Source organism: Sarcophilus harrisii, chromosome 5 (assembly GCF_902635505.1).
Source record: "Sarcophilus harrisii chromosome 5, mSarHar1.11, whole genome shotgun sequence".
Classification (NCBI taxonomy): domain Eukaryota; kingdom Metazoa; phylum Chordata; class Mammalia; order Dasyuromorphia; family Dasyuridae; genus Sarcophilus; species Sarcophilus harrisii.
In genome coordinates this window covers 24,313,507-24,335,660 of record NC_045430.1, presented here as the reverse complement: position 1 = coordinate 24,335,660, position 22,154 = coordinate 24,313,507, and the positions used below count along the sequence as shown (strand labels likewise).

The 22,154-nt window shown below is 35.2% G+C and overlaps 1 protein-coding gene across 1 annotated transcript in view; it reads right to left on the bottom strand.

The window, feature by feature from the left end:
* SLC5A8 (solute carrier family 5 member 8) overlaps nt 1-22,154 on the bottom strand; it is a 49,423-nt gene that overhangs the window by 12,302 nt on the left and 14,967 nt on the right. Inside the window, exons 4-8 of the mRNA XM_031938043.1 lie at nt 18,009-18,076; nt 17,325-17,479; nt 7,381-7,521; nt 5,685-5,814; nt 2,144-2,232 (exon numbers count right to left, since the gene is read on the bottom strand). Of these exons, the coding sequence (XP_031793903.1) occupies nt 2,144-2,232; nt 5,685-5,814; nt 7,381-7,521; nt 17,325-17,479; nt 18,009-18,076 (583 nt within the window). The remainder of the gene's footprint in view (nt 1-2,143; nt 2,233-5,684; nt 5,815-7,380; nt 7,522-17,324; nt 17,480-18,008; nt 18,077-22,154) is intronic.

Sequence of the window (22,154 nt, the reverse complement as noted above, 5' to 3'; positions counted from 1 at the left end):
ACATATGAGTATATAAATATATGTATATTTACCTAGAAATATACATATACTCGCAATACATAAATGTCTCAGGTATTGTAGACACACACATAAATACATACACAATGCATGCATTGACACATAATTACCTGTATATATAATATATAATATATATATTTACGTGTGTATGTATATAGGTATGCTTATTGAGAGGTATATCTTGTATACATACATGTATATATGTATATTTGTGTTTGATGTCTAATAAAAGGACTATTAAAGGCCATCTTCATTAAAATATATTACAGTGGTAGGAGGCAGGGGAAGGAAAGGGAGAGAATCTGTATCTGGGATTCCTTAGTATGGGGAACTAGGTATGAATACTCTATCACTACAGAGCAGCAACTGTTCTGAAGCTCGTCCTTTAGAAAGTAACCAGGGGACACTAATAGGTGAAGTCTCTCTCCTAGGTTGAGCTAACCAGTCTGTGTAGAACTTGAATGCAGGTCTTATTGACTTGTTTTCTCTCCATTTACTCACATATATTACAAACAGCCTGATGAATATCATTCATTAAAGTGATTTGAGGGACACTATAGTGCACAGAGCAGTGAGTTGGGAAGCAGGAAGACTCATCTTCCTAAGTTCAAATATGGCCTCAAACACTTACTAACTGGGTGACCCTGAGCAAATCACTTAATCCTGTTGCCTCAGTTTCCCCATCTGTAAAATGAATTAGAGAAGGAAATGGCAAATCATGCTAGCATCTCTGCCAAGAAAACCCCAAATAGGGTCACAAAGCGTCAGATATGACTAAATTGATTTGACAACAAAAAAAGAGATTGAATCTTAAAGATCAAATTTCCAAAATAGGTGAATCAGGGCAATGGCTTCATAGGTTAGAACAAAACATCCTTAGTTGGGATACATATATTGAATTAAATAGAAGAAAAGGTACTTAGAGCTTCTACATGTCCTTATCCTTTTTGTAGCCGTGTTGGTCTAATAACAAATCAATAGTGATTTGGGGATAGAAGGAGCTTCCTCCTAGAACACAGATTGCGATGCTTCTATATTTTACAATTTTAGTGTTACGTTGAAATCAGAGAAGTTGTGACTAGTCCAAGTTCATACATCTAAGAAGTATCAGAGGCAGAATTTTAACTTAGGTTTTCCTGTCTCCTGACACTCTATCCACTATGCTACAGGGTCTTTCCATGTATTTTCAATACATGAATTGGGCATCTATTTAAAAAAAAAAAACAAAAAAACACTGAAATCTCTAGGAAAGAGATTTCTTTTTTTTAAATTAAAGCTTTTTATTTTCAAAATATATGCATGAATACTTTTCAACATTCACTCTTACAAAACCTTGTGTTGTAATTTTTCCCCTCCCTTCCCTCCACCTTCTCCCCTAGAAGGAAGTGATCCAATATATGTTAAACATGTGTGATTCTTCTATACAAATTGGGAAAGAGATTTATTATTAAAGCTTCAGAAGTTACATGGAGTTCATTCACTCACATGAAAAGTCATTAAACATAGAAGTTTCAAATAGCTAAAAGTCTGGAGTGTTATAAAATAACCAGTTATGATATAGTTAACATAGTGAACAAAGTTATACTTGGATGCTGCATTGTATCATGAAGATAATCTTGTGCTTTCTAGGATTATAAAGAATAGCTTTGCCGGTTCCTTGAAACTTAGAAAAGCATCTCATATGGGGTCAGCAATTGACCATTGTCTAAAAATCAACCATGTCGAATCTGAAGGCAATGATGACTAATAAGTATCCTCTAGGTGTTGCTTTTATTTTTTTAAGTCCAGAGCAATTTATAAAGGAATAGAGGGTTCTCAATCTTGATTGGTATACCCATTGATGAAATCACAATAGTTTTTTTGTTGTTATTGTTGTTTTTCCATAATACTGTCCTTAAAGTATCACTATCTTTATTTTACAGATGAGTTGATTGAAATAAGGTGAGATGCAATGATCTGCACTGGCAGGTAAACATCAGAACTGATATTGAACTCCTGACTACAATAGTTTCTTAAAGTATTGCATAGAATGCATATGTAAATTGTCTTAGCTTATGGAATATGAAAGTTCTTATAAAACACTATTGTGTGAAATTACATTTCATTAATTAAATAAAATCCATACCTTAATGTTCCACTGTAAGCACAGGCCACAAAAAGTCCCGGGAGTCCTGGATAATCTTGTAAAATGTCCAGCACCAGATAGGGCATGAGCTGAAAAAGTTCAAGCTTTACTAATGTGTTCCTGATCATTTAGCATATACTATTCTAGATCAATTTTTCATTTATCCATCATTATCAGAGAATGAGGTATTCCACCCAAATGCATATTTCAAATAACTATTTAACTTGTGTGTGACAAACACTTTTTTTTTATCTTTTTAAAAGTAAATATTTCTAAATTATATTGCATTCTTTTGTTTGTGCAATGGACCCCTAAAGCACCCATGAACATTTTCTCAGAATAAAGTATTTTGTTTTTTAAAACATTGACAATTTAAGGAAATGCTTAAATTTCAGTCAGTGGTTCTCAAAGTATGGTCTAGAAAATCCTGGGGATGTCTGAAATCCTTTTAGAGGGTCTACAAATTCAAAAATAGTTTTTATTTCCAATATGATAAATATCTATAAATATAACCCAGATAAACAAAAACGCTTTGGAGAGATCCTCAATAATTTTTAATAAGATAAAGATACTGAAAACAAAAGTTTGAGAACCACTGGTATAGGCTATCTGCAGTTAATAGATAAAAACAGGGATACAGTCTCTAGGCTATTGTTCCAAAACTGGCTCTTAAAATGTGGCTGCAAAACCGATTGTCTTGGCCAGAGAACAGCAAGAGAATCAGATGATCTCTTTCACAGTTTAGAGGAATAACTTTTCTTTGAGTGTTTATGTGTTCCCTCTATTGAATGTGTTTCTGGACAAATATTATGTGTCAAACTATGCTGTAAGCTGCCTGAAGTCTTAGGCAAAGGTTTCAAGGTCTGGAGCAAGGTTATTGTGACACAATAAAAGCTACTGTTACAGAAATGATTTTTATGAAAAAAAATTTGATTTAGTATTCCAAGATTTTGATAACCCTTTTCTATTCTTTTCAGAATACCTGTGCCTGAATCAAGTGTTCTAAACCAGGGTTTCTTAAACTTTTTCCACTTGCGATTTCTTTTCACCCAAGAAATTTTTACACGATCCAGGTATATAGGTGGTATATAAAATAAATATACAAATTGTCAATAAATCAAAATTTCACAACCATCACATTCAGTTGTGAGACTACATATGGGGTGGCAAACCACAGTTTAAGAAGCTTTGATCTAAACAATAGGTTCAAATGACCATGAAGTCCAAGAGAAATCCTGGTGTTTGCTTTCTCAAACAAGTCCCTGAGATCAGCTTTCTTTTTGATCATCTGAATCTTTCTCATAAAGGTAAGGTGAAGAATAGGCAGCTATGTAATTCCCACAACAGTGGAACACACAGTCCTTTGAAGACTAAGTCACCTTCCCCAAATGGTTTTCTCACCTTTTAGAAAATCCTTGTTATTGTTAATAGGATTCTCTGACTTGTGACCAACATTCACTACATTGTTTCTGCAATAATAACATGAAAGACCACAGATACCTCCCTAGGAAGCTTTGACCCACTTATTCATCTCATTGGCGCTGATTCTAAATCAAATATGAAGAAATGCACTTTCTAGTTAATTTGTACATTTGCTCTTGAGGAGATGACTGTGTCTCCAATTTATATCATTGAATGGGGGCTGCCTCAGTCAAACTGGGCAAAACACAAGTTTTGCAAAGACGAATGTTGAAAACTATCTTTGCATACATTTTAAAAAATAAAAAGCTATTATCATAAAAAAACCCAAATTACATACTGACATTGAAAGAAAAAGACATTTCTAAAAGCCATAATTTTCTCCAAGTCCTTCATAATAGTCTTCAAATAGAATTCTAAGAAAGGTTCCCCTGGAAATTGGAGCATATATAATGTCATAATTTGATCAAAGTTCTGGAATATTAAATATTTTCTTTCATAATCATTACAGTGTAATATAGTGGTTAGACCTTGTAGAATTGAAGTGAAGAAACCTGGATTCAAATTCTGGCATTTACTAACTGGTCAAATAATTTAACCTATGTGACCTTTAACATCCTCATTTGTAAAATAGGTATAACACACATATATAACATGTATTATATTATGTATTTTATATGCATAATATAATTGGCATATGTCATGATCATGATAATAAAAATATTATAATGTTATTACATATCATGATAATTTATACTTTTATATCATTACATAATATTACAATATTACTAATATTATTTTGTATAATTCCATATTGTATGTCATAGTCTAATATAATAATGGATGTAATATATACAATACTTATACTACTAGTATCATAGTATATAAGAAAAGTCCTTTGTAAATCTTAAAGCATTATGTGAATAAAAACTATTCTTTTAATTTCCTTAATGAAAAAGATCTGGATCCAAAAGTTGAATTATTGAGATATCACTGTCAGGTGATTAAAAATAAATAATGTGTATATGTATATATACATTATATAAAGATATATATATATATACACATATATGCACTTTTATGTATATGAAAGCTTTTCTGTTATTTGACATTGGTAGAATTTATTTCAAGGGAACCAGGTTGGTTGAAAATATCTAGATGTATATATGTATATGTGTGTATAATACATAGATGCTTATGTACATACACACATACTAACCTGGTTTCTTAGGATAAACTCTGTTAAATGTCAAATGATATGAAAGTTTTTCTACTTTCAAAGAAGCCTATGGTTCTAAAATGAGGAATATTTTCTTAAAATTTCTTAATTAAAACAGCCTTTTTTCCCCCATTGGAAAATTTAATTGCCAAAGAATTTTCAAAGATGTTACAAATTAAATTTTCCACAAAGTGTATTTTATGACAATGTGTATGCTAGCATATGAATGAACTAGTAGCATTTGATTCACTAGTATTTTTTAAATTAGAATTCAGTAAACAGAGATGAACCTGTTTCATCATCATTAAGAAACTTTTCAAAAGATAAACCGTGTTCAGGAGTCATTTCTCAGAAAAAGCTTTCTGGAATTTTGTGACTTTTTTAAACAGTAACTCAGTTTCTGATGTATAGTTTGAGGATCACTTCTTTTCAAAAGACTAGACATAAGTGAGAATTATTTCAACAATTTTTACACTCCTACTCAATCTGACCAAACGAATTCATTATTGAGTTCTATTTGAGTTGTTATTCAGATAGAAATATTTCTACTTATCATTATAAGTATTTTTCTTCACATTTCTACATCTTAAATTGGGTTTAGGATTCTTCATCCATCTATCACAATTACAGTATAAATTTGCCAAATGTTTTCCAGCAGTTCATGAAAGTGAGTTTCTAGTATGTCTATTTCTTATGTGTTTAACTTGTAGAAGTTCCCAAAGCAGATCAAGTAGAAGGCTCACTACAATACTCTTTTTCTGTTCTATTATGCATATAGAAATCCTTGTTCTATTTGGCAATTATTAAGTTTTGTTAATTAAAAAACAAAAATAAAATAAAATGAAGAGATCGTTTTGTAATTCTCTTGGTTAATTCATTTAAGGCAATAATAAAAAAAACTACCTGATCGAGGGCTGATACTTTCTTCGCTGTCCATGGATCACAGTCATGGTACCTTGAATAAAGAGCAAGTCCACAGAATACTGCACAGGTAAGAATTGCCCAGAGTCCTACGAGATTTATGTAAAGGGACCTAGTGAAAATAACAATAATAACAAATGATTAATAAATCAATCACTTATGTTCAAAGCATTTTAGAAACTAAAATTATAGCTCAATGACACAGATGATGGACTGCTAGGCTTGGAGTCAGGAAGACCTAAGTTACTGTATCTCATATGTTCCATTATACTGGTGCAATAATAAATTTGGTTTCTGACTTTGAAATATTAAAAAAAGGACTTAAATTCAAATTCAGACTCAGATACTTACTACCTGTGTAACGTGGTTAAATCATTTAAACTCTGTCTGCCTCAGTTTCCTCAAATTTAAAAGAAAGGGAAAAGGCCAAAAAAAATGAGCAAAAAATAACAACCACAAAAAGCATCTGATTACAGAAAATTATTATGGTGTCAGAGAAAATCAATTCACAAATTCATAGTAGATAATATTTATAAAACTTTTCAAAATTTAAAATGCTATATAAATGCTAGCTTTTATGTTGTCATCATCATTTTTATTATTACTACTACTATGACTAGGAAACTCTACTTTGATAAGTTAGAGGGTCCAGACCTAAGATGTTATTGGTATAGGGATTTCCCATTAAGGAAGCTCCCCTGCAATCCAAAGCTGATAGCCATTGGCTCTGTTATCTATATTCTTATGGAGCTGTCTAAGGTATAGAGGAGGTCACAAAACTAGTGTGTATCAGAAACAGAATTGGAAACTGGTGGCAAGCTAATGAGGAAGATACTTCTTATGTTAGAGTGCCATTTCCGCAAATCACCCAAAAGAAAAGAACCCCCTACTCTTGAAAAACTAGCTCAATTTAGACCAGTTGAGTTTATAAACATTTCTAAGCCATTTAACAAAATTGTGGGGAGTGTTGTATATTAATTCACACAAAGGCATAAAGCATTTGAACTAAGAATTATTTTTGTTGTTCAGTCATTTCATGTTCCATTTTGGGGTCTCTAATAATAGAGATATTAGTTGGACATTTCTTCTCCAGTCCATTTTACATACGAGGAAACTGAGGCAAATAGAAGATGAGAATTCCTGACTCCAGACTTGACACTCTACAGTGCCACCTAGCTGGCCTAAAAATTGTTTAATGGTATCTTAAACAGTAAGAAGTTGCTTGATTATTTTACAAATATATTTCTCCTCTGTGACAAGTATGATATGTTTGAAACATTATAGATCTATTTCTACAGTGATTGACCATGATCATTAATTTTGGTGGTCATGCAGCAATTACATCAGTTTTCATATTTAGAAGTAAAATAAAATATTTTATAATTATATGAAATTATGAAATAAAGTTTAATTTGGAGATTTGGGTACAAAATTTATCAGTATAATGATTGTAAGCATTTAATAAATAAATCTAAAAGAATGTGATGAGTAAAATAAAAGAGATTCTCAGAATAACAAGTATATTTATGTATATGTATATATTTGGAATCACTGCCCTATATCAAACTGCCTTTCACCATCATCTTTATCATCACTATTGTTATATAAAATAATCATATAAAAGAGTTATGCTGAAGGATAGTTAAAAGATATGTATGTATGCTGGAATTTTTCTTACATTTTTGCATGGAATCTATTTTTGCAGGAAATGTACCGCTGGACTTGGGACTGGTTAACACCGTAGATGGTGGTCCATGTGAAGGTCCCGCCGATGATGATTGTCCAAAAGCTATGTCTTTGCAAAGGATTTGGATTGAAACTAAATGGAAAACAATAGGAGACAGGCAATGTCAACCTGCCACACACACAAAATTACATTGCTGAATTATTTCACATTTGAGGTTGATGAAATAAAAAGTTGTTTCTTTGACATTCAAAACATAAAGGAGAGGAAGGATGCCTTGTTTTTATGTAGATGCTCATGAATGTCAATGTTCCTCAGTTTCCCTCCTCTACAAAGTAATGGTGTTGATTAAACCACTGGCGTCAAACTCCAATATAAATGCGGCACCATTAATTTGTACATAAAAATCCCTGCGGAGCACAAATTGAATTAGTTTTAAAATGTAACATTTATGCTTTTTATTTCTCTTTTAAAGTATTTTATTTGTTTTATTATTAATTTATGGAATAAAACAAGCACTTTCATAACTATATAATAAAAAGAATAATACACATGAAACTGGAAATCTATTGTGTATTACTTGCTATTCTTTTAAATATATGTAAATTTTTAAAAAATTGTTTCATTAAATATTTTCCAATTACATTTTAATCTGAGTCTATACTGATGTGGTTAGAGCACCAAAATGATGTGGGTTGTGTAGAGATGCCAGATGATGGTAGCGACTAAAAGCTGGGGTTCAGTCATGTGAAGAATTCACAATGGCCATTTTCTTTGACAAAAGGTAGATTTACTTAGAGAATAGGTTACAGACAAAATAAAGGGACACATAAACAATGGGAATGGTAAATATGAAACAGAGTGGGAGAGCATATGAAAGACAAGCTCCTTAGTGGAACTTACAATTATCCAGCAGAAAGGGAGCCCTTCATGAGGTTGGAACATTCCCTTAGCTGGCAGGATAAGTCCTGAAAGGAACTCAGACCCCTAAAAGAGTTAATTAGCTATAAGGAGGAGAAGTGGGTTTGAGAAGAATAGTGGAGTTGGGGGAGATATCACAGAGCATGGGGGAAGGGGAAGGGGAAAGACACCACCAGGCAGAGTACTATGGTAGACTGACCCAATGGAAGGCAGCAGCCATGGGATAGACCATAAAGCAGATTTTATAGGGAAAATTTAATCCCAAGGAAATGACTGGGATTTCTGACAGAGCATGGCAAAGGTGAGACTGCTGGAGACTTTTACAGAAGGAAGGGCTCAGAGGGTTGACATAACTTGAATTTCAGACAGGGGAACTTTCCCAGAGGGTGGGACCATGGAGCTAAATTGATCTCTATCAGCCTACCTCAGGGATTAATTTTTATCAATTCCGTTGCTAATCACATCTCACATTGAAGACCTCTTTATATACTAGGAAATATTGTGCTACCTATAGCCCATATATTTGACCTCTAGGTACTAAATAATCTCTAAAGTTCCCCGAAGTCAAGCACAATGAGATATTTGCTATTTGATTTTTTAAAAGATAGTGCAGTAGAGTATCACAGAATCATATTTTTAAAAACATTTTAGGGTTACTAGGTGGTGCAGTGAATAGAGCACTAGCCCTGAAGTCAGGAGGACCTGAGTTCAAATGTGACCTCAGACACTTATCACTTCCTTTTTAGTTCAATTGAAAACACTAAGAAATAATATTTCCCTGGCCTAAAAACCATTCAAGATTCTCCCTTTCTGGTCTTGAAAAGATGACCAATTATTCTTGGAAAGGTGATCAATTAATTAGTCAATGACAAAAGGCCTTCTTTAAAGAAATGGATTAGGGATGAAAATTAAATTTTGAAGAAAGAATATCTCTTGTCTTGTTTAGAGCCTGGTCTTCCCCTCAAACTCAGAAATAAATGAGCTGTGACCTACCCTTTTTCATTTAGAAAGAACTGAAATACTGTTTTTTGGGTGGAGACTTTTAGAATAACTTGAGGGGAGGAATCAAGAAAAGAATGGTATTGAGAGTAGATTTTTAGGAGAAGATAACTGACTCCATTTTGTGCTCTATTTGCTATTAATTATATTACTTTATTTTTCTGTAATACAATTTTTTGAATGACTACTTCTAAGTTTCATTTTCCCCCCATCACTTTACAATTATAAAAACAAAAGAACCCCCCAAAACTCCTAAACTTTTGAATAGTTCCAAGAACTCACCCCCTTTTCTTTCCTCTTTATAAAATGTACAGTAGGAATTTAGCAAATGTTAATTAACTTACTGATAAAGAAGATATTGTTTTCTTTAGTCTGATGTAAATGGCTATGTTGAAGGTCTTTATAACCCTTTTAGCATCCCCTCTTGTCCTTTAATATACTGTCATTTTATGGGCCTCATCTTTCAGGTTATTAGACACATATGTCCATCACCTGACCTTCAGTATAACTACCTATACTATACTAGTTTATTCGTGCTGTGGCTGGTAAGGACCCTGAAAATTCTTGCAACAGTGTATTGATTTTTGTTCTGGAATCCCAAACTACTTTTAATATTTTATTATTTTTTTTCCTTGTTCAAGATCACTGCTACTTCAAATCATCCTGAGGTAAAGGTATATATTGAGGATCAACTAAGTAATTGAAAGAGTCATCTTCCTGAATTCAAATCCAGTCTTATATTCTTACTAGTTGGATGACTCTGGGCAAATCACTTTACTCTGCCTCAGTTTCTTCCTCTGTAAAATGAATTGGAGAATGATATGGCAAACCACTCCAGTATCTTTGCCAAGAAAACCCCAAATGGGATCATGAAGAATCAATCTTGATTAAACAACAAGGATTAAGAAGGGGCTATGCTATACCAGTTTAGATATCTTTCTAAAATAAAAATGCTTGAATATTAGATTAATATCAAATAATTATTTCTGGTGGATTTGTGCTTAAAACACAGAGCGCAATATTAGTATATTTTTTTTTCTTTAATGGTGAAAGGATTCTGTGACTTGAATCCCAAGTAAAAGCCAGCTGGGTCCAAGAGCAATATCTCTTCAAAAGACTTCCATGATCAACTAAAGAGAAGTGAGGGACCATTTAAATGCTTAGAGGAAGTTTTTTTTGTTTTTGTATTTTTTTTTTTTTTGGTGTAGCAGAGTTGAACTGCTTAGGCTGGCAGAATTTGATCAGGGCATATCTGTCATTAGATAAAGAAGTTTGATACTATCCTTGTTTGTAATCATCTTGTGTGTTGTTAGAGGTAAGCTAAAACTAAATAATAAGCTATTATAATTCATCTCCCAGCTCTGGAACTAAACTGATTTTAATCCAAATTATACCTTGCTTAGCCCTCAGCACTGGGCAGATGGGAATGTGGGATGAAGTAGATATGAATTGCTTCCTTTTCCTTAGGGAATTACACAATCTCACTGTTGGCTCGTATGAATTTGTTGTGCTTTTAGAGGTATAAAGACCTGGGAAGGAACTATTCTTAAAATCAAGTAAACCCTTCACATAAAAGAGCATGTGATTACAAGGATTTCCTTGTCCCCATCCTCAAGAAGGACTTCATCTTTTCTAAAAGAAAGTCTCCTAAAGATGAGATATGAAAAAAGTTTCCCCCTCCTTTCTCTGCAGATGGGAGGAAGAGCAATTTGGTTGTGCAATACTACCGACAATATCAGAATTTAGTTACTTATAACTGTGTGGGACAGTATTCACCACAAAAACATTCAAACTTTCAGAGTAAGGAAAAGCAAAAGGGGATTATCACAATCTCTCAAGAAAGGGCATCTCCCATCTGACAAGATATTTGTCAGTAAATGGAGTGCAAAGTGAAAACTGCAAAATACAAGATTAAATAGCCTGAATGAAGAAGCCCCCAAAGCCCACCCCCCACCCCCAGCCTGGTCTTTTCTTGATTATTTGGAGGAGTCCGGGATTACATTCTAATTGGGCAGAAATGTAACCCAGAAATAAGAGAATAAAAAAAAGAGGTACTTAAATGCATTAAGAGGTGGTGGGAAACAGGAGGGGACAAACACCTGCAACTTCTTAACTAGAGTTCTGTTTGTTATAAAATCTCAAGTCACAATTAAGGTATTGTTTAAGACTATATTCCCATGAGAGAGTCTTCACTCAATTAATTCCATACATAATGAACAGGTTTTCTTTTTTCTGTCTTTTTTCATGAGAGAAGGTTCTCTGGGATGAGGAGAGGCAGGAACACATCAGGAAAGATAAGTAAGATAAAATAAACGATTCAAAATAAAAAATTAAATAAAAGAAAGTCTTCTAGGATGTAAATACAGAGATCGGAGTTCCAAGCTGCCCTAAGACAATAGCTATATGACTCTGGTCAGGTCATTCAAACTCTGCTTACTTCATTTTCTATAAGATAAGGATCATAACAGCTCTTATCTCTCAAGGTTGTTATGAGGATCAAATAAGATAGTATTTGTAAAGTACTTAGTATAGTGCCTAGTATATAAATAAATAAATATACATATACATATATATATATATATATATAGTAAGCCCTCTATAAATGTTAGCTATAGTTAATATTATTGTTGCTCTTATTTCATAATGTTCGACTGAAATTGCACAAGGGACTCTTCTGTTGAACAAGTAGATGGCCCAGTGGATAGAGCACTGGGTTTGGAGTTATGAAAACCTGAGTTCAAATCTGGCTTTTGACACTTACCAGCTATGAACCTGAGCAAGTCATTTAACCCCGGTTGCCTCAATTTTCTCAATTGTTAAATGAGCTGGAAAAGGAAATGGCAAACCACTTCAGGATCTTTGCCAATGAAAAGTCCATCACACATGACTGAACACAACGAATTTCAATGGCCAGAATCTGTTCATTTACAAGAGGTATTAAATCTGTATATCAGTATACACAATGTCTGTAATGAATGATGTATAAATTGTTATCACTTAGGACCATGCTATTCTTTCTACTGTCACTACATTTTGAAAGGTAATAGATTATAACTATAGTTCCTGGTACAACTGATCTGAGATATTGCTCTCTTATTATAGAATCTAAAAGGAGGCTATTAGGTAAAACAAGCAAACTAAGACATACCATTCTGAAAGGATTGAGATATTGATTTCTGGGATTTTAAAATTACCCTCTCTTTAACACCTTCCAGTACTCATTGCTCTAAGACAAAAACTATCTGACACAGTTTAACTAGACCCCTCTACCACTTAGGGGCCTAACTGCCTAGGGGAAATAAGCCATATTTAATTGCATTTTTATTTCTCTGACAAAACTAACAATGCCATTTCAATCTGGAGTATACACTAGCTGGTACAATTATAAAAGGCCTGCACTTTTCTTGTAGGAACTTATTAAATCAGTTCCAGAGCCTTCTACCTTCTCCATCAATGGATGAAATTGTCACTCTCTGAGGGTCATTGCCAGTCATCTTGATCTATAACTTGCCTCTGGACCCCAATGGCTCTGGAGGGGAAAGTGAAGCTGGTGACTTTGCCCACCCTCCCTCACTTAAATCCAATTCACTCGTATGTTGCAGCATCACCTCCCTGATATCCTGGTGCTCTCCAAGAACAAAGTACAAACAACAACGAATTAATACTCTGATGTAGACAAAGCAATGCCCCAACCTTCATAATTTCTTGAATGATAGATAAGCCATGGGCCATACCTGATGGACTCACTCATCAATGTTGGACAGTTCAAAGATTCAAGATTCCATCTATGACTATGGAATTCTAATTGGAGGTTCTCAGAATGATAATGCAGCATCTCATCAATCAATGGCCTTATGAATGAATCTAGGACATGAGTTAGGAATGTCTGGAAGTATGCATGCAGGACTGAGCAGTGCATTGTGACAATCCCTCAAAGAAATCTCAAAGTCGGTCAAAAATATTGCTCCTAGAATAATGTCAACTGATATAAGCCAGGTATTTTATAATTTTTCCAATCATGCACTTGTAGTATGCTCCAAAAGTTCAGATGAGGGGATAGTAATAATACTTAAAATAATTTGTAGGATTGTACAAATAATAAGGATGTTCTCCAGGTGATAGCTATAATTATGTTAAAAGAATCAGTATATAGATTCAGAATATCTGAGTAAGTCCATATCATATCTGCTTTGGCTAATTGACCAGCAGGATAAAGTTGCATTGGCTTTTATATTGGACCCACCCTGATCTTAGTTAGGACTGTTAATCTGCATATCCTTCTGGCAACTATTAGAGAGTAAATGGCTGGCTGGAGACTCAGACATGTTTGAACTGTGCCTTTGATGACTATTCCTTTTTGCACCTCAACTCAAAGTGTTCTAACATCTAAAATAGCTTGCCTCTTTTCTAAATTAACTATATTAACTGAAAGCATAGGTAATGTTATATTCTGAACTAATGAGAGCCAAATATTTTGCTACTGTTCTTTTTTTTTTTTTGGGGGGGGGGAGGCAAGGCAATTGGGGTTAAGGGATTTGCCCACAGGGCCACACAGCTACTGTTAAGTGTCTCAATACAAAATCGAGATCTAAAATGAGCAAATAGGAGCAGCTAGCTATTGAGAAAGACAAACAAATAAATAAATAAATAAAATAGTAGCTAGGAGGGCATGTAAGTAGAAGATGACAAATAAGCATTTAAGATTGATCTTAAATTTGGGGATTGATCTTTCAGTACTGGTCACAGAATCAGGAGGACCTGAATTTAAATGTGACCTCAAATACAAGCTGTGTGACCCTGGGAAAGTAATATCTCCCCCCACAGAAAAAAAAAAAGCTATAAAATAAACAAATGTAGATTATGCTTCAATTAATTGTGCTATTTGCACAAAATAGGAGAACCATGAAAGTACCTTTAAAAACTTCCTTTTGAGTTCAATAGAAATTAAGAAAAAATATTTATCCATTCTAACATCCCTTTCCAGATTTTCTTTCCTCCCTTTAGATGGATTCTAAATTGAACACAAAAGGCCTTTCTAAAGAAGTGGATTAAGGATTGAAAATAAATTTTAAACAAAGAGCACCTCATGTCTTGTTAAGATCTTTTGTTTCTCACACCCTAAAGCAAGTGAGCCTCTCTCCATTCTGAAAGGATTGAGATATTGATTTCTGGGAAGACACCCTTATAATCCTTAAAGAAAATAGTCAAGAAAAGAATCTAGTATTGAGTCTTGTTCTGGAATATTACCTCAAACTAAATTTTAATATATTATTATTATTATTTTCCTTTACTAAAGATTGTTATAAATGTTACCACAAGTTGTGTTGGGGTAGAAGGACATTTGTAAGGTCATGAGAAAGACAATGGGAGTAAGGCATGCCAGTTTGTACATTGTCTTTCTGTTTCTGTGCCTGTCCCAGTCTCTTTCTCTCTCCCCATTCCTCCTCTGAAATGTTTGAATATTAATGTTAAATTAAATAAAATTATTTCAAGTAGGTTTGTGCCTCAAATGCAGCATGCTGTATTCATATTGTTTATTCTGGGACAATTAAAAGAGTGATGGAAACAAAATCGGGAGAAATCTGAGTTTAGATCTTATCTCTGAGCCATATTAGGTGATATGAGCAATGATGTAGGGTTTTGCACCAAATCATGGCAGGTACCAAAAATTGGGATTTGGTCATGTGAAGAATTCAAGTGACCATTCTCTTGGGCAAAAGGTAGATTTATTTAGAGGAATAAGTTACAGACAAAATGGAGAGATACAATAGACACTGGGAATGGTAAATATGAAAAAGAATGAGAGAGCATATGAACGACAAGGAGAATTCACAGTTATGAGGTTAGGGCATGTCTTTAGTTGGCAGGCTAAATCCTGAAAGGGACTTAGCACCCTAAAAGAGTTAATTAGATGTAAGGAGAAGTGGAGTTGGGAAGCATAATGGAAATAGGAGAGAGACCACGTGGTATGGGGAAGGGGAAAGAGAAAACACACCATGAGGCAGAGTGACTATGGCAGATTGACCCAATGCATGACAGCAGCCATGGGATGGCCCATAAGTAGATTTTATAGGGAAAATTTAACCTCAGGAACATGATTGGGATTTCTGACAGAGCGTGGCAAGGTGAGACTGTTGGAAACTTCTACAAAAAATGAGGTTTAGGGGCTTGACATAATTTGAATTTCAGAATGAACAGAGGGTGGGGCCATGGAGCTAAACTGATCTCTATCAGTTTTCTCCCTACTTATCTCAGGGGTCAGTTTTTTAGTTTCTCTCTGTCCGAAGCATTCAGTACCTAATCATTAAGTCTCTTAGTCTCTCTTACATGTTTCCCTAGGAAGTTAAATCTTGCAGTAGATAGAGGAGTGGGCTTGGGGTCACAGAGAGTCAGACACTCAACAATAAAAGACTCAACAAGAATAACAAAATGGGGATAATAATAGCAGTCTATCTCCTAAGGCTATTATAAGGAACTAATGAGGTAATAATTGTAAAGCCCTTAGCATAGTCTGGCACATAGTAGGTGTCTATATAAAAGCTTCTTTATTTAAAAAAAACCCACAACAAACCAGCAAAATAGCCCCCCAATTTGTCATTTTCTAAGAGTTATGTAGGAAATGTCAAGTCTGAATGATATGTCAATGATCACACAATCTGTGTGTGTGTGTGAGAGAGAGACAGAGAGACAGAGAAAGTCAGAGAGATAAGATCTTGAATGGTATTTTGGGCCAAGAGAAACTAAAGAATTGATCCCTCAGGCAGATAGGCAAAAGGCACTGATAGAAATCAGTTGAACTCCATGGTTCCACCCTCTGGAGAGGCTGTCCATTCTGAAATCCAAATTATATCAAACCCCTGAGCCCCACCCTCTGTAGAGGTCTCCAGCAGTCTCACCTTGCCATGTCCTATCAGAAATCCTAGTTATGTCCCTGAGGTTAAATTTTCTCTATAAAATCTACTTATGGGCCATCCTATGGCTGCTGCCTTCTATTGGGTCAGCTCACCATAGCACTCTGCCTGGTGGTGTCTTTCCCCTTTTCCTTCCCCCTTGCCATGTTCATGTGTGTCTAGGACCAAAATGGATGAAGTAGACACCAGATAATGATAGGTGCCAAAAGTGGGGTCCAGTCATGTGAAGAATTCACAATGGTCATTCTCTCTGGCAAAAGGTATTATTTAGGGGAATAGATTACAGACAAAATGCAGGGATGCCATAGACATCGGGAATGGTAAATCTGAAATAGAGTGAAAGAGCGTATGAAAGACAAGTTCCTCAGTGGAACTCAATTACCCAGTAGAAAGGGAGCCCCCCATGAGCTTAGAGCATGTCCTTAGCTGGCAGGCTAAATCCTGAATACCCTAACAGAGTTAATTAGCTGTAAGGAGGAGAAATGGGATTTAGAAGCATGGAATCAAGGTAGATACCACATGGTATGAGGGAAGGGTAAGAAAAAGATAGCACAAGGCAGAGTGCCATGGAGGATTGACCCAAAGGAAGGCAGAATCACGGGATGGTCCATGACTAGATTTTATGAAAATTTAACCTCAGGGACATGATTGAAATATCTGACAGGATATGGAAAAGTGAGGGGTTTGGACCAGACTGGACAATCTCTCCAAAGGGTGGGACCATGGGATTAAACATATCTCTACCAGTGCCTTCTATCTGCTTGCCTTAGGGATCAACTCTTTGGTTTCTCTCTAGGTCCCACACTATTCAGGGTCTATTTATTTATTTTTCTCAATAGTATTTTATTTTTCCTAATACATGAAAAGATAGTTTTCAACATTTATTTTTGTAAGATTTTGTGATTCAAATTTTTTCTTTCTCTCTCCCTTACCTCACTCCTCCTCAAGACAGCAAACAATCTGATGTGGGTTATACATATGCAAGCCTTTTAAACATATTTTCACTTGCTATTATTTTAAATGGTACTGTGTTTCTATGGAAAATTTATTCTGCTTATTTACTAACGGACAAATAACAAATAACACAAAAGATAAATGGAAACTTACTCCCAGAAGTTCAGTCTTCCTCCATAATAGGAATCATTAAGAATGTTGTTGATCCCACCTTGAACCACAGTAGCCTGTATGATCACGGATGCAAATCCTGCTACCATGATACCGACTTGGAAAACATCTGTCCAGACAACAGCTTTGAGACCGCCCTTTATTGAGAAAAAGTTCATTTGGAAAATTATCATTCTGATGGCAAGTTCATAGATTTAGACCTGAAAAGGCTTTTAGAAGCCAGTAAGTCCAATACCTTCTTTTATCCATAAGGAATGAGATTCACTTATATTATAAGTAGCTTATTCAAGATTAAATAAGATTTGAATCCAGACTTTCTGATGTGAAATCTAACATTCTTCCTCCCACACTACTCCATCAGGTCAGAACAGAGCACTGTATCCAAAATTTCTTTCCCCAAGTATTCTTCCTTATTCCAACTTTTAGTCTTATTTCTCTCCACCCTGCTCCCCTATACTGCCACCAAAGAATCAAATGAAACTGAGGGAGAAATAATTAGTGGATTTTTTTTTTTTTAATAATTCCAACTTGACAATCCTTCTAGTGTAATTAAAAAAATATGGGCAATCAATTTTCTGTCAGGAAAGGAACAGTGACTGGCTACTGGAAATTTAAATTGTGCAAAGCCAATGAGTAATTGTCTGTAGAAACAGGGAACGAGCATACCATCGTACAGTAGAAAGTGCAGACCACCCCAGTGGCAACAACTGCGCCCCACAGATCAAATCCAGTGACTGCAAAAACAGAAAAAAACAAATGCATCTTCATGAAATGGTATTGAACGAGATGAGTTGAGATCTTTCAAGACAGTTGTGAAAATTGAGTAAGGCTTCATCTATTTCAGAGTTGGAGTAGGCCTGAAGGACTTTAAGCATCAAGTCAAGGGCATACTTAAGTCCCTTTCCTGCTATCCCCTAAGGACATACTTAAGTCCCCTGGTTATCCTCCTATGACACCAGTGTCTTTCTGTTTAGGTCAAATATGGGCAACTATGTACTTATTGGTCAAGTTCAATTTCTTGGGTAGTTCCTGCGTTTAGAATGTAAGATCCTCAGCCAGTAAGGATGAGGGTCAGTGGTGGGAGGGGGTATTTGCGTTAGGGATAAAAAGTGTTGACCCTGCCCCCTACGGTGCTTCCTCCCTTCGATTGTCTCGAACAGTATAATAAACTTTGCTTTGCTTCTAGATATTTCTCCAGCCTTTTTTTATTAAATGCTGTCTGAACCACACAGTATGGTGCCATAGCTTCTTTAAAGTTACTTTCCAAACTTCAGAAAGTTGTCATGAAACAAATATAGTCACAATACAGAGTATTCAATTTGGAGTCTGACCAAGTACCTGCATCCAAATGCTGTGTGAACTTGAACAAATGACTACATATCTCTGAGCTTCAGTTATTTTCCTTCTTTCCTCTCCTCCCTCCCTTCCTCCCTGCCTCCTCCCTCCCTGCCTCTTCCCTCCCTCTTTCCCTCCCTCCCTCCCTCCCTTCCCTCCTTCCTTCCTTCCTTCCTTCCTTCCTTCCTTCCTTCCTTCCTTCCTTCATTCCTCTTCCTCCCTGCTTCCTTCCCTCCCTCTCTCCCTCTTTTCCTTCTTCCCTCCCTTCTTCCCTCTCTCTCTCCCTCTTTTCCTTTTTGTCTCCCTTTTTCCTTCCCTCTCTTCCTCCCTTTTCCCCTCCCTCTCTCCCTCCCTCTTTTCCTCCCTCCCTTTTTTTCTCCCTCCCTCCTTTCCTTCCTTCTTCCCTCTCTCTCTCCCTCTCTCCTTCCCTCCCTCCCTGCCTCTCTCCTTCCTTTCCTCCCTCCCTCCCTTCCTTCCTTCCTTCCTTCCTGCCTTCCTTCCTTCCTTCCTTCCTTCCTTCCTTCCTTCCTTCCTTCTTTCCTTCTTTTCAAAGGACTTAGAGCTGGATAGGACCTGAGAGGTGATCTTGGACAAAGAAACCCTACATCCTATAAAGAAGGAAAATAAAGCTCTACATAATTTACTCAAAGTCACACAGATGAATAGCAAAAGAACCAGGATTTAAATTAAAGTCGTCCTCCAACACCAAATCAGTTTATGAGACAGATTGGGTTTAAGAGATGTCATGTTCAGGAAGGCAGGAGGGAAATTTAGAACAGAAGGTTTTGCAAGGGTCAGTGTTGAAAAATTATCCATGCATAAGTTTTGTAAATAAAAATTTTAATAAAAAATAAAAATAAACAAAAAAGATGTCATGTTCTAATTACTTCTCTAATACCTTACAATTCAAAAAATTTAGTGTAGTTATCACATCTGAGCAAATAAAACAGCTGAGGAAAAGGTGCTCTCAGATCCCTTCTTGTTCTATTTATCCTTGGTTTTTATGATTCTAAAGTATGGATGGACTGTAAGCAGACATAAATCCCATCTTTAGAACTCAATGGGATTTTAAACTAAAGAGAACAAACTGAGCTCAACGGACATGGCCAAGGTCATTAATGGACGGACCTTCCTATGGCCATGCAGCTAGTAAGCATCTCAGGTAAAATCTGAATCCAATTCTTCCTGACTCCAGATTCAGAATTCCATCTTTTATAACTCATTGAATCTCAAAGACATAGAGAGAATAGAAATAAGCTTGAGAGGAATGAATGAATAAAACACATATTTCTATTTTTTCTAAGCAAAAAAGTCAGTGTGGATGGTGGGGTGTCAGGTTAGAGAAGAGTACTTATAGCTTGTATGTTTAGAAAGGACAGGGCTCATAAAAGTGTTCTCTCTCCTTCCATTAATGAAAGGAGCAGGATTATAGAAGTGGTTAGGATAAAGTTTGCCCTTCCAGCAGATTAGGAATGGAAGGGGATCAGAGAAGTAGTCTGGCAATAAAAATAATACCAATTACAAAAATAGCTACCATGTATGTAATACATTAAAGTGTACAAAACACTTTGTGTATGTTATATCATTTGATCCTTGGAGAAACCTCAGGAGGTCAGTGCTGTTACTTCACATTTTACAGGTGAGGAAACTGAGTCAGACAAAAGTTAAGTGACTTATTCAGGATTACATGGCCAGAAAGTATCTAAGGTAGAATTTGGTCTAGCCCTCTATCCACCTGTGCCACCTAGTGGCTTTTTTTAGGTCAAAGTTAAATATTTAAAGCAATCTATCACTGAGTGTGTCAGGAAACACGGTAAGAGGAATAGTAATTAATAATAATAACAATAATAATTGATATTTTTATACCACTACGAGAGCTGTAAAGTTATTTATTTACAATGCCTCATTTAATCCATAAAACTTCAGTGATATAAGTACTATAAGAATTTTTATTATTATCCCCAACCCCATTGTTGTTTGAGTCATATTCAACTCTTCCTGAACTCATTTAGGGTTTTCTTACAAAGATACCGGAGTAGTTAAGTCATTTCCTTCTCCAGCTCATTTTATAGAATAGGAAACTGAGGCAAACATGGTTAAATGACTTGCCCAATGTCTCATAGCCAATTTTAACTCGTCTTCCTGAGTTATACTGGGCCATCCCCATTTTACAGATGGGGAAATTGAGACTGAGGTGAAGTTAAGAGAATTGTCCACTATCTCACAGCTAGTAGGAAGGAATATACATTCAGATTTCTGTGGCCGAATTAAGGAAGGAACAGAGGATCAGAGAATCTGGGTGCTAATACCAGCTCTTAACTCCCAGGTTTTTTGTGAGGATCAAACTATTTAGTATTTTATATTTTATATATATATATATTTTTCATATACTATAATATGTTAACATTATAGTATATAAAATATAAAGTATGTATATATTATATATCCTAAATACTTTAGTAAAATATTTAGCATAGTACATAGCACACAGAAGGAGCTGTATAAATGTCTATTCCCTTTCTTAGAGAGACCAAGGCACTAATAAAAATAAAAGGCCCAGATATTTTAATAGATGAAAATTAATGTTCTTAGACTTTTATTCCCTAAATTAAAATTAAAACTAAAACTGAACTTCATTTAGAAGCAAATAAATAGTTTGTAAAGATTACTTCTAATGGCTAATAGATGTATTCATGAAATATGAACTAAACCAATGTGATTGTATAACAATGTTAGAGTTACAAAAGATTCTGACCTTTCTGGATAGAATAGTGAATATCAGACAAACATCATTACATTGATTCCAAAGTACATCCCAAGTAACTGATGACTAGTAGGGTTTTTTAATATCTATTGTAAAAAATCAGGAGAGTTCAAGTTCCATAGTATCATAATTCCAAGAGTTTGTTATCAGCACTACATGACAGACATCATATCTATAATTAAGATAAGCACAAAGATAAGCACGAACTACCTCACTAAGGAGCTGCATGCACAATGCTGACTTTCTGAATTCCATGCTGGACTTCCAAACATAAAATCCATCTTCAGTTTTAGATCTTTAATGAGATAACAAAAGATGTCATCTCTTACAATTTTATTTCTATCTAAAGTTTGAGACTGCCATGATCCTTTTCTTTCTTTCTTTTTTGTTTTTCATTTGTTTGTTTGTTTTTGATTTCTTGGCAAGGTTATTGGGGATAAAATTGACTTGCCCAGAATCACACAGCTAGGAAATGCTAAGTGTCTGAGACCAGATCGACTTCAGGGCCAGTACTCTAGTCACTGCACCATGTAGCTTCCCCTAGCTTTTTCTCTCCCAAATAAATTACCCCTAGGCTGAGTGTGATGGTACAGTCCAGGGGTCTTCAAACTATGGCCCGCAGGTCAGATGCAGCAGCTGAGGACGTTTATCCCCCTCACCCAGGGCTATGAAGTTTCTTTATTTAAAGGCCCACAAAACAAAGTTTTTGTTTT